This window comes from Corylus avellana, chromosome 10, assembly GCF_965113065.1.
Source record: "Corylus avellana chromosome 10, dhCorAvel1.hap1.2, whole genome shotgun sequence".
In the NCBI taxonomy this organism is placed as follows: domain Eukaryota; kingdom Viridiplantae; phylum Streptophyta; class Magnoliopsida; order Fagales; family Betulaceae; genus Corylus; species Corylus avellana.
Window position 1 is genome coordinate 14996795 of NC_142499.1, and position 17430 is coordinate 15014224.

The following is a 17430-nucleotide window of genomic DNA, read 5'->3' on the forward strand; positions in this document are numbered from 1 at the left end:
ATTGGCTCATTTCTCTTCTCTCTGTCTCTCTAAGGTTGGACGAAATGAAACCTTAGGATTTATCCTAGGTCCTTAAATAGGATATATGAGCGCACAAGAAGTTACAAACTCTCTTAATATTTTTCATGCAAACTGTCATCAATCGTTCAATAGAAAAAAATAGAACATTTACGAGGAAACGGTCAAACATTCGGAGTAGAGACGTCGTTCGTTCCGGAGAAAACTTCAAACATTCGAAAAACATAACTTTATTTCAAAACATATATTTTATTAAAGTATTTTTGATGGTTTAACTAGAAGGTTGTAAATAAATTATTAAAATAAAATAAAAAATTCTTAAAGTGAATAAGACTAAGAGTCCTGATTTTGTATCTATCATTACCTTTTAAAATAAATATATTTATTATGCGTTTTTCATATGGAACTGACTGCACAGTGTCCCATCAACACAACTCCGTGTGTGCGCGCGCGAGTGAGAGAGAGAGACAGAAACTGGAATCAAAATTTCAGTATGTAGCTTTCCTTGGTTGTTCTGTATTGCAAAATTACAACAAAGTGGCCCAAGAACTTGGCATATAATTTCAGTATGTAGTTTTTTCTTGTGTGTTCTGCACCAGAAAAAGATATAACGAACCCCCCCAAATCCTTTAACATTCCCCACGGGGAAAGCATATTCCTTTTGTGGGACTTCTTCTTGTCAGCTTGCCATAACCACGTCGATATTTCTTCCAGTGCAGTAATCATATATTTCTGTTTTCCTTTTGCAGGAGGATCCAATGAATATGCATAAAGAACAAATCTGAGTGCTGATTTCCCCCGAGAGGCCTAGTTAGAACTGTGAAATGAAAAAATAAACTTTAGCTAGTTTACCCTGTACCTCCAAAAATTTTCACTCCAGAAGAAATCGGAATATGCCGCTTTAAATGGTAAAAAGGAAGCAGTGTAGTATATGCAAACCCAATTCTAGTCATTTGGGTCCATTTCCTCATCCTGATCCCAGACCAGAGTCACGTTAGTTTTACCACCACTGTCAAAAGATTCTGGTAGTTCTTCTGTATCATTTTCATATTCCTGGAATTCATTTTCATCCAATTTACCCCCTTCTTCTCCAGCTAAGGAAACAGCTCTTTCACCATGTTGCATCCATTCAGGGCACTCATCTTCCCCTCCATATAGAATACGGCTGTCGTCGCCTTTTACCTGAGTCGGAGCCTCAGCAGAAGATACTCTACAAGCGCATTCAGGGAGTGGGTGTGAAAGGAATGAAGCTTGTTTTGAAGAGAGGGACTGCCTTACGAGACCTTCCTCACCCAAGCTTTTGTTAAGATGTTCCTGCACTAAGAGTGTCCAATTATGCTTGGGGCGGAACATATTGTCACGGGTAATGTTGAAAAGTTCTGCAAGAATTTTCCTGTTTGAAAAACCAGATAGTGTCAGAATATAATTCTCGATAAAAGCATGCACAAATTTAAGTGCTTTTCTGGTAGTGAAATATATATATATATATATATATATATATATATATATATATATATATATATATAAAAGAAAGATACAGAAAGCAATAACAAAAATGGTTTACTTAAAAGTAGTAACTAATGATTGGTCTAAGGGAAACACAACTCTTTCATACTTCATAGAAAGTTAAGGTTAAAACTGCTAAGCCTTTTCTTTGAGAAGGCAGATACCTAATACTTCTGCTCAGAAAAAAATAAAAAACAAAATTCCAATCTGAAGAGGAAAATCGATTAACAGAGATGTCCAACAGATAGAGAGCCAAACACTTCGTGAAAGAAGTATAATGATCGGATAAAATAGTAACCGCAGATAGCCATGAAATATGATGCGCAAAAATATTATATGTACATGTCTATGTGCGCACACAAATGTAGATGTGGATACAACAGTACAAACGCTACAAATAGAAGCACAGCTTTGGCAATAACTTTATTATCACATAATAAAAATATATGTAAAAGAGGTTCCATATATACAAACAGAAAAACACAAATAAAATCCCAATTGAAAAAATGAAGTTAAAACAACACAAGGATCTAGAGTCTATGGTATTTTTGGACTATATTGCCGTTTTTCTTGTACACTATTGACTATTTTAGTTCCCATGGAACATCTTTGGCAACCCCTTAAACACTTCATGATATCACTTTCATGCACATCTTACCTGTCTGGTCTGTATGTTCTAGCAGAAGCAGTCTCGTACAATCGCTGTCCAATGACCAAGTTTGAGAAATCTGGCCATCCACTGCCATCATTGTTAAAACCGGGAAAGAATGCATCTGCCTCCACAGAGACAATATAATCTAGAGCATCCCATAGTAACCTGTGTGCTTGCGTCCTCAGATCCAGGGGTGAAGGGTCTGGCTCTGCGTCAGTCTCTGTAATCCAACCATACCAGCCTTCTTTCTCATGTCGATAGATAGGTCTATCTGGAGGTGGAGGAAGAGGCCGAGGCCGAGGACCAGCTTTTTTCCATTCTTCTTTAAGTTGTTCATCACTTTTGGCAGGAGGCATTTGGAAAAGATCTAGAGGAAGTGGTGTTTCAGGTCCAACCAAGTCGGAAAATTCTTTGTTGCTGCACAGCGAAGTGTGATCCACCAAGTTGGCAAACATGGCACGCATAGGGATCAGAACACGCTGACCACCAAAAGTTTCAGAACCTGCTAGGTATATTATTGTCCTGGGAGGATAGCCCATTGCTCGAAGGAGGACTCCAACCTGCAAAGGTTTTGTCAACAACAAATTAATGCACTTCAAAATAACCATAGTAAAATTGTAATCGGCAAAAGAAAAGGGGGGCATGCATGTTTTGAATAACATTGGGAGAATTGTTCCACAAATTCTCCATTATTTTCACAAAAGTGAAAACCAATGGAAGGCCACAAATGTGTGCATAATAAAGATTTGTTGCACAATAAGCGTAACTCACGCCAACCCTCTAGGGCTGAAGAAGGCATTCCGTAGGGCACTAGTCATCTCACAATGTAGTAAAAAGTGGTCCACAGACTCTCCACTCTTCTTACATATACAACACCAATCAACCACAATGACATGCTGATTTCTAAGAGTATCCATAGTTAAAATCTCCCCTAAGGCAGCCAACTAAGCAAAGAATGCAACTCTCAAGGGAGCCTTATTCTGCCAAATACTCCTCCAAGGGGAAGGAGTGCTAGCATGGGGAACAAAGACATTGTAGTAAGAGTGATGAAGGTGGCACTGAAACCTCTTTTGAACAAACTTCTATGAAACTCAAGAAAAAACACTCATGATATCGACTTTAAAAACATCCCAACAAGTTTGGAAGAATGCCATGGTAAAATTGCCAGGGCTCAGGCTCGTGGCCTTATAACCATTCAAGGCTTTAACCACCGCAAATGCCTCATCTTCCTCAAAAGGTCTCTCCAACCAGATGGCCCCATTCTCCCAAAGGAAACAAAAGGACCAACCAACCTAGGCCTCCAACTATGTCCTTTGGTGAACAAGCTATCGTAGAATTGCATAATGTGATCATCTTAGATTGATATGAAGAGACTGTACCATTAACCTCCAACAGATCAATAGAGTTATTCCTCCTATTCGAGTTGGCCACATGATGTAAGGACTCTGTGCACTTGTCACAGAGTGCACCGAGTAAATCCTCCATAAGATGCTTTTTCTTTTTCTCTACATTACAAAACACTTCCTCGTTCCAGGCATTTAAGTCAACTTTCAAAGCCTTAAATTTGTGGGCTAAATATAAATTGGAGAACCTTGAAAATGATAGGAAGTCCACCACCATTTCACCCTAACTACAATACCCTCTAATTTTAACCACATGTTATCAAACTTGAAATATATTCTAACTCCATGAAGACCTCTGAAATCAAGAAGGATGGGGAAATAATCCGAAGACAGTCTAGGCAACCTCTTCCGGGTCAACTCAAGAAACTGGGCTTCCAACTTGGGGGAAACAAGAAATCTATCAATTATAGACCAAGGGATTTGACCACGTAAAAGAATCTCCTACCAGAGGACTATCTTGAAGCTCCTGCTCAAAAATGAATGTCTGAAAACCCAACCATAGCTGGACTAAAGCGGGCATCACCTGGTCTCTCACTAGGAAAGTGAGAAACGTTGAAGTCCCCCCACAACCAAAAACTCCCCCACACACTCTTCGACTTTTTCCACCACCCTACAATCCCACATGATCAAAATGCCAATGGAATCCCCCTTTGAGTCCAAACAACACCATTCTACATTACTGCAAACCCCACACAATACTCCACGACATAAACTCCAATTTAGTCTCCCCCAAACAAATGCCTTCCCCCTCAATTTAGGCTTCATGGAATAACAGAGTCACCCCCCACCTTGACCCTGCTTCTGCTAGAACTTCCACCCATCGAATCATAATTAATGGAACAAGCCAGTTTTTTCAATTCCCATAGTCCTTTGTTGAATGATTTGGAGATGGAAACCCACTCCCCACAATTATTACTCGCTTCAACGGCTGTTAACAACGCCATGAATTCCCCTTCAATCCATCACAAGATCCCACACAGTCACGAATATCCTCCACCTTCTACAGAACCCAACTAGAGGTTGTTGACCTTTCCATACCCACCACCGAATGATGGCTGGGCAAAAGTAACATCTTTTTTGACCACCACCAGAGGACTCCTCGAAAAAAAGCTGCAACCTTTCGCTGCTCAAGGACACATCTTTTCTATCACTGACCTTCTTGGCCCAACGGTAGAACAATGAAGCCACGCCGCCCACCACTGCCATACTCTGCCAACTTCAAGTATCAACCATGTCAGTTTGAACACCTTTGCACCATGAAACTAGTACTGCCAACCCTCCAAGACTTCACAAACTCCCTCAGCCCTCCTCTGCAAATCAAAGCCTCAACTGCCTCCGACAACCAAACCACACTTGCCTTTCCAAATGCACAACACGAGAGACATCCATATTCCATTTGACTAAAATTAACACCGGACATCCTTCCTTTGCCAAAAGCACATACGTCTTGGCTTCAAAGAAAAATTGACTCGAGTACCCCATCACACAACAATCAAAACTGAGAGTTGGAGACGGAACCGATCCCAACTTACACAACAGTAGACGTCAGTATGCGAGGGCACGCCCAACAAGAGAGAGAGAGAGAGAGAGAGTATGATTATTCCTACCAGAAAAAAGCGAGGAGAAAATCAAGAACTTCTTCCTCTACGCTTTCGATTGTAAAAGTCATATGATGACTCTAACTCTACTTCCTAAATTGATGGAACACAATGAAATGCACCTAAATTAACAACTCAACAAAATTTAACATAATAATATTATATATAAAAAATGTTTTTGTCCAAAATGTGGAGAAAGCTTGAGAACCAACTCCCATAACAACAGTACCTTCTCATTCTTGCCACATGTTGTTGACATTATCTCTTTTATTTTCCAATTCTTTTTGGGGCAGTGATGAGGCAAAAAGGTGATATAAGAAAGAACAAATCTCTATTTTTTGAGTTCTTTTAGGTAACTTACTTCTCCACAAGTTTCTTAGTTCCACTGGATGCGTGCAAGCACAACGACATTGTAACATAAATTTTCTTAAGGTATATTATTACTTGAAGGGACATGGACCTTCCATAGAAATATAAGTGTTGAAATACATTTTATATAACATTTAACTGAGACTGTTTGTTAATCTCAACATAAATGAGGGCACTAAGTACTTTAACAAGTAACTCATACCAGCTTAAATAATTTAAACATCCAAACACCCTCAATTGGTTATCATAAATGTCTAAAAGCTGATCCATCGCATTTCGCATATAAAACACCTAGTGTTTCAAGTTCTCAACTATGGAATTTTCTTAGGTTAGCATGCTAAAGGATACTGATACTTGGGAACAAGTTAGGTCCAGTTACTAAATTAAAACGAATGAAATATTGTGTGCAGTACCAGGAATTGTCAATAAAGACCAAAAATGATATTTCTGGAATTACCAGCGGAATCAAGACAAACTTAACACCAGTCTGGGTTAAATGAAGTACAATGCTTACGTTAACATAATTTGTAAGTGAAATTTTAGTACTGAGCATACCTCTTCAGGCATGAGAGGGCATGAACCATTTTCTCTACGCAAGTGAGAGTCCACACTTAGTTCCTCACTAACAATTCCTCGCTTGATCATCTGTGCCCTCCGATATTGTATGAGTTCAGTGTGAACATCCTACCAAAGTAACAGCGTTAACAAGATAACTGAGGAAAGCTAGAGAAGTGAATAAATACATTGGTTAGTTTTCCTGAGTTATAATTGAGGTGGAGATGCATGGTAAATACACTTTTTTGTTTTTTTTTGTTTTTTTTTTTTTTTTTTTTCATTTAAAGAAAGTCCAAACAATGGATTTTTTTATTAAATTTAAAGGAAACAACAACAAAGAATAATTTACACATGAACTGGCTTAGACTTAAGAGTAGTTAAATGGAAACCTTGATTCTCGACAATGACACATAAAAGACCCAATAGACCAGAGAAATGGGCTCAAACAGCTTACCTGAAATAGTTCTGCACAACCATGATATGCCAAGGTATCTCTCAATAAGCCAGGATGAAAAGCAAGGAAAGGTTGGCCCCACCCTCGTAACCTGTGGACAAGCACAAAACTCATACTCATGAAGTGCAAGAAAATTTCTGAGACTTGTGGACTTATATGCACAATTATAAGGATAGATAACAGTAATTTATTTTAGCAATTTTTTTTTTTTTTTTGGCAACCTTTCATTGGAAACCCTCTGTTGGCAAGCTAATGCTCTTTCCACACACAAAACATTATCATGTTATTGCCCCACAGAAGCAAAGGCCAGCACAAATTTTGATGCAAAAATAGAAATTGCGGTCTTCTTCTTTTTTGGTAAATAATCAAAATATCATTAAAAAGCGAAAGGCGCAACCCGGGTACAAATTGCAGTCTTCTATACATCAATATTTGATCCAATAAAAGTCATTGCAGTACGGAAGGTGGCGTGATTCATACCTCTCCACCATCTGGCGCCCAAGAATCTGAATATCTGTCCGGAATTGAAGTGCATGGAAGCCAACCCTGCATCTAAGCCTCTGAAACTCAGCCATGCTAGGTGGAAGGATGGACTGAAAAGAAGATGAGAATTGCTTGAAGTGGATTCTTACAGTTTAATACTAAAGAGATCTAAATAAATGAAAACATAGCGATGTAACTCAATGGAAGCATGCTCTTAGAAACCCAATAAAAAAAATTGAAGGCATGCATACTTGACCTCCCAACCACAAATTAGCCCACATATTACAAATTGAAACCAGTACAAATGCTGGAAATGATAACTTTGAGAACTAGAATAAATTGAACTCGAGGGCCACCTAACAGCAAATAGAGGTAAAATGTTAAATCATCGAAACATGATTATGATGAAGCATTTAATCCAACATCCCCAAAATCCACTAAAGTAGAGACTGTGACTGCACATTATTTTTCACACATTAACATATATCTTTCTTGTTCACCCAGAGCTGTATGCAACAGAGTGATTATAAATAATAAGTTGATTACTGGCAATTGCCCAATAATGTTAAGAGAGAGAAAGTGTTGAAACTTATGATGATCAATTCCATCTTAAATAAGGAAATAATTCTGTAGTCTATCTTTTCCATAATATCAACCAAGAGGAGGATACAAGGATCTAAAAAAATATTTGTACAAAACCCTATTGCATAAGCAAAAAGAGAATGACCAAGAAAAGTCAGTTTTCTGTTTTCCTCCTTTCTCAACCCATAACATAGACTAAATAATTATGCTCCTTTGAAATGGTCGTTCCCTATCTATGCAAAAGCATATGAACTATAGTCATTAGATGCTGGAAAATTGGCACCATAAAGAGTCGTCCAAAAGTCTGGGAGGAATCCGAAAGTGATCTGACAATTAGTATCAATGGAAGCAACTAAACCAATCCCCCCCCCCCAAAAAAAAAAAAAAAAAAAAAAAGATTTTAGGATGAGCTCAACAAAGAAATAGCATCTAGAGAGGAACCACCGATTCAGAAGCACCCAATTCATAGTCATTAAGCAATTGAATAAAATGATAAAATCACCCCAGGAGCCATGGTGATTTATCGTGTTTCTTTTTATAATACTGATTTTGGAAATATTTAGCCAAAATATTGAAGCAGTTATTGCTTTGTTTAATTTAGCAATCAACAAGACTTAAAAAAACTAACATTAACAAGGAGGGCTGGAAAGTTAAACTTCGCCAGAGAAGCAATTTTTTATCAGGGAAGTAACGTAACGGAATAAATCAGCAACATAAGACTATCTATCAAAAAAATTCTGCAATGGTCAAACCTAGGCCCAAATTGAACTGAAAGCTCTATTTTAGGCCAAATTTCATTCTCATGCTTTAAAGAAAATCTTTCACCTTTTGGTTCTCCCTATAAAAACCATCCTTGAAAAGGAGCTCAAAGAGCACATAGGAAAACCGTGCTTTTGGACTATTAAAGACACATCAAAGTGGAGAAAACTGCCAACTCACAAGCAACCCCCTTTTTTATCAGAGCCAGTAGGCAAACCTGAAAACTTCACACTATGGAGATTTGAGACTTTAAATAGGCAGAGTGATAATAGCTACAGTTAAAAAATGAAAAGACTTTGTTTGAAGTTATCTTAATTGCTTTTGCACCATCAAATCCAATTTTGATATCCTTGGCTCATTGGTGGATAGGAGAAAAAAGATAAATGCCAAACAAGAGGGCCTCTCTCAGGATTCTCCAGGAAAAGCTATGAGCTGCACAACTCTTCAAAGCTTTCAGCCTGAAAACTGAGTGCTAGGCAGGACAGGATAAGCTCAAGCTAACTAATTGCCAGACCTTTGTCCTAATTCATCTCTTAACCATTTGGAAATCAGCAAGTCTCTGAAGAAATTTCCATCTCATTGTTAAATGAAGTCCCTGTTAAACCATGACTCTAACATATTACCATTTTATTCTTCACCATCTCTATACCGTAGAAATTAAAGGGGTTTGGTGGTATTACAGACTTGTATCTTCCTTCTTCTCTTCCTGCTCCAGCATTGTAATGGCATCTTAAACTATTATTCACGATTGCTATTGTAGAAAACAATAATTAGTGCCATTATAGCCTTGGTGCCTCCTCAACCCAAAAACACAAGCACAAATATGTTTTAATGTGTTTTCTATTGTATAATTCCTATGTACTTGGGTGCACCTTACACTTTTAATGATATTCGATTATTTATTTTTAAAAATTAAAAATTAAAAAAAGTAATGAAAAAAAAACTTAAAGTGAATTCAAGTAGTTGACCTGCTTTAGGCTTATTTTTAAACCTCTGTTCCTTTTTGTTGGTGAATCAAGTTGCCAAAAGAAAGGGGAGGCTCCACTCACCTCCCTGCAATTTATCATCATACCGAACAAGAAATGGCAAGAAAACAAAGTTTACCCTATTTAGCTGTCAATTAAGAGTGATACTTGCACATCAAGCATAAGAAAGGTGAAAGGTGGGGAGAAAAAAGGGTAAAGATAAAATCAAGTTTAAGGTCAATAAATGACATTCAAACCTCAAGGAAAGCTCATGATATTATAGAAACCACAGGCAAGGTCAGCTATATTCAAAACCTTCAGGTCAGAGTCTCTGGTATCTAACCATGATATAAAAAAATGAAATAACTATCACTTTTTGAACTCAGTAACCCAACACTAAAAGCAACCACAACTGCAAAATTGGAATCCCAAATTAACAGAACATCGGGATATGTCAGTTTCCAAAATCAGAAGAAATTTACTGGAATGATCCGACCACATACTTGAGGGGAAAAAAAAAATTGAGAACAAGAAACAGGACCCTGAATAATAGAACAGGCAGACTCTTAGAGGAGCTTCATGACCACTTTTTCTTATGATGGCCATGTTTCCCGATAAAAATGGACCCATTGTATCTCCATACTTAACAAGCACAATGACAAAGTAAAAGTTAGAGGTTCATTCTTTCTTTCTTTTTTTCTGAGCAAGTTAGTAGTTCATTCCATTAGTAGAAAAGCAGCGACAGATCAAAAAGTGATAGTGAGAAGTGAAATCAGCAATACAAGCACCAAGGAATTTCCATGGAGATTCACCTATGGAACTAACCAACATAACTAGATAGAAATTTTCTAGAGATCTTTTTCGTAGGAAACAGGTTCCAACATAAGAAATATTTACCTGCAGGCATCCACCATCAGTAAGAAGCAACCCAATAACCTTGGCTTTCTTTAACTTTGGTAGAATTTCTTCAATATAATATTTTGGAGAAGCTGAACTTTTGGGCCTAAAGGTAGGAAATTCACTCCTCCTCCTTCCTGCCTTTAGATTTTCAGGAAGGCTCTTAACAATGATGACATCCTTTTTTAGTGACATTATAAACTGTTCCTCATCGTAGAGATAGGAAAAACTCTTGAATTTAAAACTGAATGACAAATAAAAAGTGTAAGAACAAAAACCTACATGATGAATAGCATAAAAAACTCATTTCAAAACAACTGATCAATAAAACAAGCAAGAAATACCTAATTCCTTTTGAACGAGTACTTTCTTGAATCTCTGGAATGACAAGAGTAGCATTTAGAAGCCTGGATATGGCAACCAGATCACATATCTAGAAAATAACACAACTGTTATGAACTCTTTATAGAAGATTAAATTAGATGAATTTTACACATTGATGAATCATACCGACGATCTAATCTTTGCAAACCCACCAAAAATTTTTGCATATATGAAACCATTGCTCTGTTCATTTGGAACTGCAAAGAAAGAAAGATTTATGGTTGAAGCTCATGAAATCCTTGATAAACAAAAGTCAGTTTGAGAAAATTTAGCCTCTATTTAACGTAAACTGTTAAAAATACAGTCTTCATCAATTTATGATATTTTAGTTCACAGAATTTGTTCATATGATAGAAGCCTCAAAACTAGCATTTCTATAGCTAAAAGAAACAAACCCACCAGAACTGTTCATTTGACTTTTTCAATATATATGGCTAAGAAAAAGTACGAAAAGAAAATGAATAAAAATAGATATGTTATAAGGCCGAAATTTACTTATTTAAAGATCTGCAAAAGATAGTATGTCAAGATCAGCCATTTCTTAGAATGAGTTTTCATGAAATCTCACTTCCACCCTTCCAAACTCAGTGCCATTACCTAGTGCTGGTTCCACCTAAACATGGAGCCCTACCCCTCTGCATCTTTTGCATGAAATGGCCACTCTCAAGACAAATGAATAAAAGCAAACTTGCAACTAGGCCAAAATACTTTGAAATAAAACATAATTTTTGTCCATATGATTTCAAAACAACTCGTTTTTCAATCTCAAACAAGGATTTTGGGTGCAGTACAGGGAAAAAAAGTCACAAAAATAATAATTGTGTAGGAAAGAGGAGCAGCAAGGTTAGTTGGAGCAAATTAGAGGCATAAATTATATATAGAAAACAAACAACAAAAAACCATGATATCAGAACTCTGCTCAACACCTTGTGCCTAATACTTGGGCAACAACACATATCCTTGTGGAGCATATAGCACAATACAGACTGCAGCACGTCATTAAGAACACAAATCTTACGATTTTATATGGTCTCTTGCAGAGCAAAGCAAAGAAATACTCTATAATCTTGTACAAGAAACTCAGAACTAAACAACCAAAAAACTCAGAACCAATATGTTAAAATAAATATCTTTACAACTGTCTTAGATTTCAATTGGGGGGAAAAAAAAGAAGCAATTATCTTCAATTCAAAAGAATCCAAATTCTTCTTTCCAAATACATTTAAGCATTTCAGCTCATTTAAAACCGATTCAATATGCTAGGATTCTAAACCTAACATAAATATCCAGTCTCATCCAAGAAAGATTGGGAAAGGGGAGATGAAAACCTTTTTTCTTTTTTTTTTTATGTAATCTAATCTCATAAAGAAGTTGAGGGTGCAACCTAAGTACACAGAAAGTATTCAAGAGAAATATCTGATTAAGAAAAAGAACACATAACAAGAAAATTAAAGAAAAATAGAAAAGCGATAACAGTTGTAAGCAGTCATCCAAGCAAAAAGAGATTTGAACATAATGTTTTCAACATTATCACCGTCCTCTCATAATCTGTGGAGTTTCAAGCATTGTGTTCTCTCCAAATACACCACATTAAGCACAAAGGAATCATCTTCAAAACTTTTATATTGCAATAGCTTTCAAACTAAGTTCTCCAACAAGCCAACAACTCCACCACCTAGTGGGGGATCACCCACTCTATCCCAAAAAGACTGAAAATTGATTCCCACTAGTTTTTCGCAACTTTGCAATGGAGTAAAAGATGATCAAGGGAAGATAAAAACTTCATAATCCTATGTATGTTCCTCTTATTTTGATTTGTGCTTTTGACATTAAACGTGCATAGATTCTCGATAAGTATCTGACTTTGTTTTTTTTCAACAAAATTTCAATCGTATAGACATTGTATGCTGCTTCTATCTCAGATGCATTTCAAATTACCAAGCACAGACCCAAGTCCCAACATGAGGCAATCCTGTTTGTCGTAACCATCAAATTCCAAAGCTATACTACTGTGATTTAAGGAACAAAATATAGAGAACCCAACAGGACAGTACATCATTTTATACAAAGATGAATTAAGAAACATAAAGGTCAAAGTGGGAAACGAGCTTGCACTGCCACTTCAAATACTTAAGATAAGGTACTTTGAATTGGCAACTAAAATGCCACTATCATCATCATCCTATCACCAGCATTAACAAGGAGCAACTTATTTGGTCTTAGCAAGTTAAAACATGTCATATAGCATAGTTGCTCGATTCTATAATTAAATTCAGTCATTTGAAGGCTATCCATCTTCATGAAACTAAAGGTAGCTATTTACAGATCACATCAACAAGGTGAATTGAATGGTATTTTTAGAAAAGAGCAATCTGGCATACCTTCTCAACGGTCTATATGAAATGAATAATAATAATTATTATTATAATAATAAAATTTAAATTTTAAAAAAGTAAATAAATAAATAAAAAGAGGAACATCAACTTATAATAGGCTGCTTGAGCATAATTATTACCAGGATAGCTGCCTCTGGGGTTTGCGTAAGGTTGCAATAACTCTAACGACTGTACAACACCCCATATCTTCTTATTCCTAAACTGTAACATTGCCAACAAAAAAAGGAAGCTAACACATCAAATACATTGATCAATACCTAAAAATACATGCATATACATATAAATGTGTATGAGTAAGACACTATCATAAAGCAACTTATCAAAGCCTACCCTTTTATCTACCACATTAGGAAAATCGGCATGCAACCCGGACATTGCACTGTACTGCCTTAAATCGACAGTCGAAAATTTTGTGACAGAAAGGTGGGCCACCAGAGATAGCAAAGATAAGGTGAGGAGGGAAAGAGTAACCCATTTTATCTTAGATTTGATTATCATCTTGGCTCGTCAAAGATGGAAATGCATTCCCAATGACCCAGTACTCCAATTCCAATTTCCAAGTGAGAATTGAATCCACATCAACCTCTGCATTTAGAAGAAATATCACAAACAGGTATCAACACCAAGTGTGATTCGCACAACAGAATTCAACGATCAAGAATCAATCACACAAAAACCCTTAACTACGCCATGTTTGGTTACTGGGAAAATGTAATGGGAGACGAAAAAAAATCCAAGATTAAACAAAATCTCCGAGAGAATAACATTTAAATTACAACTCAAAGCTTCAAGAAGAAAGATTAACAGTAAAAGGAGATGATAACAATAAGAATGCACTAATTGCTGCTGGCTAAAGAAAAAGAAGTTGAAAGAAACCAAAGAGTAAATTCAAATGGCAAAGAAACGCTAAATCTAAAGATTCGGAATTTACTTTCTTCTCCAAGCCTGGAATGGCGGAGGAAATGGGTTCTCAAGAAAAAGATTTGAATTCTGTGGAATTGGGAGACACGCAGAGAAAGAAGAAAGAGGACTGAAACTGAGGAGGAATACCTGAAATTTGATCGTTTTGTCTTTTGGTGCGCCAAGGATGAATAAAGCTCCAACGGAGAGGGAGAGAGACAGAGAAGAACAAACGAACTTGAAAGAGATGCGTGCTATGCTGGAGGAAGTACTTCACTGTTGCTTTGGTCCGGATCTTGGATTTGTTCGCTTCAATTTTCTGATTTTCTTTTTCCTTTCCTTTCCTTTTCTTTCCTTTATTTTTATTTTTATTTTTTTTTATTGGAGCAAGTAGGAAAATAAAATAATGAAAAAAATATATTTGAGGAGTGAAAATTTTTCAAAATACTCCTATTTTAAAATTAAAAAAACAATTATAATTTAAGAATAATTTTGTAATTTAATTAAGTTTAAAATAATACTATATTTACTTCCAATTCTTTACTCAATTTTTCCGCTCATAAATAACTTTCAAAATTACTGTAAGCTTGAATAACTTTGCCCGACTCCAAGAACATAATGCTGGTATATTCACTTGGCCTAAGCTTTTCCCTTTCTGTAAATACTCCCTAATCCGAGTTACCTATCTATAAAGATTTAGACTATGCAAAAATATTCCATATGTGTTTAAGGTTCCAGCCTTGTTCCAATCTTTCAATTTTTTTCAACCAAAATCCACAAGTAATTCTAGAAGTCCCTCTTGTTTCTCTAAGAATGATATGGCTCTTAAAATTACCATTTGATCAAAATTTAATAATGATTAATTTACAAGTTCAATGGTGATTTTAAGAGCCACATCATTCTTTGAGGGATACAAGAGTAACACGAGATGGACTTGTAGCATTACTCCAATCCACCTTCTTTCTTTTGGCACACAAATGGAATTTCATGCTACTTTTGCTTTAGCATGATCAGTATCATTACCTCCCAATAAAAAACTATTAAACTTCGGCCTCATGGTTGCAATGACCTCCTTAGGAAGAATGAATATACTTGACCAAAATACTTGATGCTATATAAGGCTAATGACATGTAACGCCCTGAACATTAATTAACTTTATGGTTCGTCTTCTAGCCTTATCTCGCAATGAACAAGACTTAGGGATCTCTACTCCTCAAAAAGATAATACTAAGCAACGAAAATATTAAGATTCTACCAACGTTAATCATTACAACCAGAGCATCTATCAAGAATCATCACATTAGCTAAAATCATACTATACATATCACCGTTACAAGGGATTCATACTATACCTTAATATATAAGCATACATCAAGCTCTTAAGCCTACAACATCACCAAAAAATACTAGTTACCATGAATACCCACCTAATCTCGCAATAAGTCCTTAAGCATCACCCGGATTAAGTCATCCACAGTAATCGGATGCTTCGCGGTATCCATATTCTTCTAAACTATTTATAACAGTACAGATATACATATAAGGGGAAAAGAGGAAGAAAAAAAATACAAGAGTAAGTCTAATGACTTAGTGAACATAAATGCACATAACGTACATGTTATTATATGGAGAACTCAGTTGTTTATAAATCACATGCATCATTGTGAAGTGACAGTTTATCATGGATGCAATATAGATATAATATATGCTATAATATGAGAGTCATGTCATAGTTCAAAATTATGGTATACTCGATATATTACCCCTTCCCGGTAAGGTTGACAATGTCCCAAGGAACTCGTAATACAATACTAGTGTCCCTGATATTGTACGCTACCTTCCATCACTTGCAGTTCGATCAAGTTCAACTTCGGGTAGCACATGCTACTAATGATGTATGTTTTATAGTGACCAACCAATCAAACATGGTTGCGCTGATCACAAAAAATCATTAGATCCAAGGCCCATATAAACACATACATATTTGACCATAGAGTTAACCTGTATAGTAAGTCCATGGCCATTATCTCGCATGTACTGGTGTACCATATCATACGATGCAATTAATTTTATATGTTTTTTATATGTATGCTTTTACAAGTATCATCATTTGATTTTCTTGTTAATTAAGATACGTTTTCACAAAATAAAGTTCATAGTAATCCAAAATATATTTCATGAGAATTGTAAATATGCATATTTGATATATATATATATATATATATATATATATATATATATATATATAACAAATGATGTTTTGTATCTATCTTGTTCATGGATTTGGACCTGCCAGAATCCACTTTTCATATCAAATTTTGAAAAAACATTGGCTTGACCTATTCTGTTTATCAGGTCCTTTTTGTTTGTAATTGGATATCTTATCAACTGTAAGACTTTATTAAGAGGTTTGTAGTTTATTACTAATCTTGGAGCTCCTCTTTCTAACTCTACATTTTTCTATACGTAAAAGGCTGAACAGGACCAAGGGGACTTGCTTTTTCTAATTATTCCCTTGTTAAGCAATTCTTTAATTTCAATTTTACAAAGTTCCATTGAATCTTGATTCATTTGGATGGGTCTAGCTTTAGTAGGAATATTTCTTTCACTGAAATCTTTTACATACAGAAGTTTTACAATATGTTTTTTCCTATGCCAAAAGGCACTGGAGGGATCAGAACAAACTTTATTTTGTATTTTTTCTTTGAATCTTTCAATTTTCTGTAAAGTGATGTCACTTGATAGTTGTTGTTCGATTCTTTTATGTTTAATTTCTTCTTTTAGGGAGTTCAATTGCTTGCTCTTATTCTGTAAAGTGTTAATTGTTTTAAAAATTGAAACTTCTTTTAACATATTGAGATCTTTAGTATGGGATCTTTTGAAGAATTTAAATTTTGCTTTTTCTCCTACAACTTATGTGGTAATTCCTTCGTGATCTGTAGTAAAATGATATAAAAGACATAAAAAAGGGATTCCCTAATATGACATTTGAATCAGGCATGTTTTTTATTAGGACAAATGAAGTTTTGAAACAAACATGATCTTGACAGACATGTACTTTAGGTAACTTGTAATCTATCTGCATTTCACTGCCATTGGCTGATGATAAATGTTCTGTAGTTTTTGAATAATATTTAGTAGGTATCATTCATTCCTGAATATAGTTTAAATCTGCACCTGAATCTATCAAAGGTATAACTTCATATTCAAATTCACCATTAACAATTATTGTTACTTTAGAGTGCCATTTTTGGAAAAGAATTCTATCAGTTATGTTTAAGTATTTTTCATCTGGAGTTTCTTTGAAGATTAAACTTTTGGTTAAAAATTTTGTAGATTTTTCGTCTTCTGATTCTTGTTCACTTTCAAATTGACTCTATTCAGAAATTTTTTTATTAATCTTTAAAATCATTACTTCTTATTCCAATTCTTTGTTTTTGGCTTTTAAATCTTTTATTTCTATTTTGATTTGATTGACTTCATGCTGTAAGTCTTGGAGGGTTACTTC

At 35.5% G+C, this 17430-nt stretch overlaps 1 protein-coding gene across 2 annotated transcripts; it reads right to left on the minus strand.

The window, feature by feature from the left end:
- Window positions 1–488: 488 nt before the first annotated feature.
- On the minus strand, window positions 489–14222 carry EDA30 (O-fucosyltransferase family protein). Of its 2 annotated transcripts, XM_059572748.2 has the most exons (11): window positions 14072–14222; window positions 13352–13606; window positions 13141–13222; window positions 10752–10822; window positions 10586–10674; window positions 10242–10485; window positions 7036–7148; window positions 6556–6646; window positions 6102–6230; window positions 2183–2736; window positions 489–1411 (listed from the first exon to the last, which is right to left on the minus strand). In XM_059572748.2, the coding sequence occupies exons 2-11, from the start codon at window positions 13517–13519 to the stop codon at window positions 964–966; spliced, it is 1989 nt and encodes a 662-aa protein (XP_059428731.2). In that variant the 5' UTR covers window positions 13520–13606; window positions 14072–14222; the 3' UTR covers window positions 489–963. The 2 variants fall into 2 exon arrangements, with proteins under 2 accessions (XP_059428731.2, XP_088367253.1); XM_088511127.1 differs by lacking the exons at window positions 13141–13222; window positions 13352–13606; window positions 14072–14222 and having other exon boundaries at window positions 10778–10803.
- Between the last annotated feature and the right edge of the window lie 3208 nt (window positions 14223–17430).

Excerpts from the sequence above, each read along its gene's own strand:
- EDA30 (XM_059572748.2), bottom strand. The coding sequence starts at position 13,519 with ATGATAATCAAATCTAAGATAAAATGGGTTACTCTTTCCCTCCTCACC. Across the intron at positions 10,675-10,751 it reads TTGCAAAGATTAGATCGTCG|ATATGTGATCTGGTTGCCAT; the intron begins GTATGATTCATC and ends GTTATTTTCTAG. Across the intron at positions 1,412-2,182 it reads AGAACATACAGACCAGACAG|GAAAATTCTTGCAGAACTTT; the intron begins GTAAGATGTGCA and ends TTTTTCAAACAG.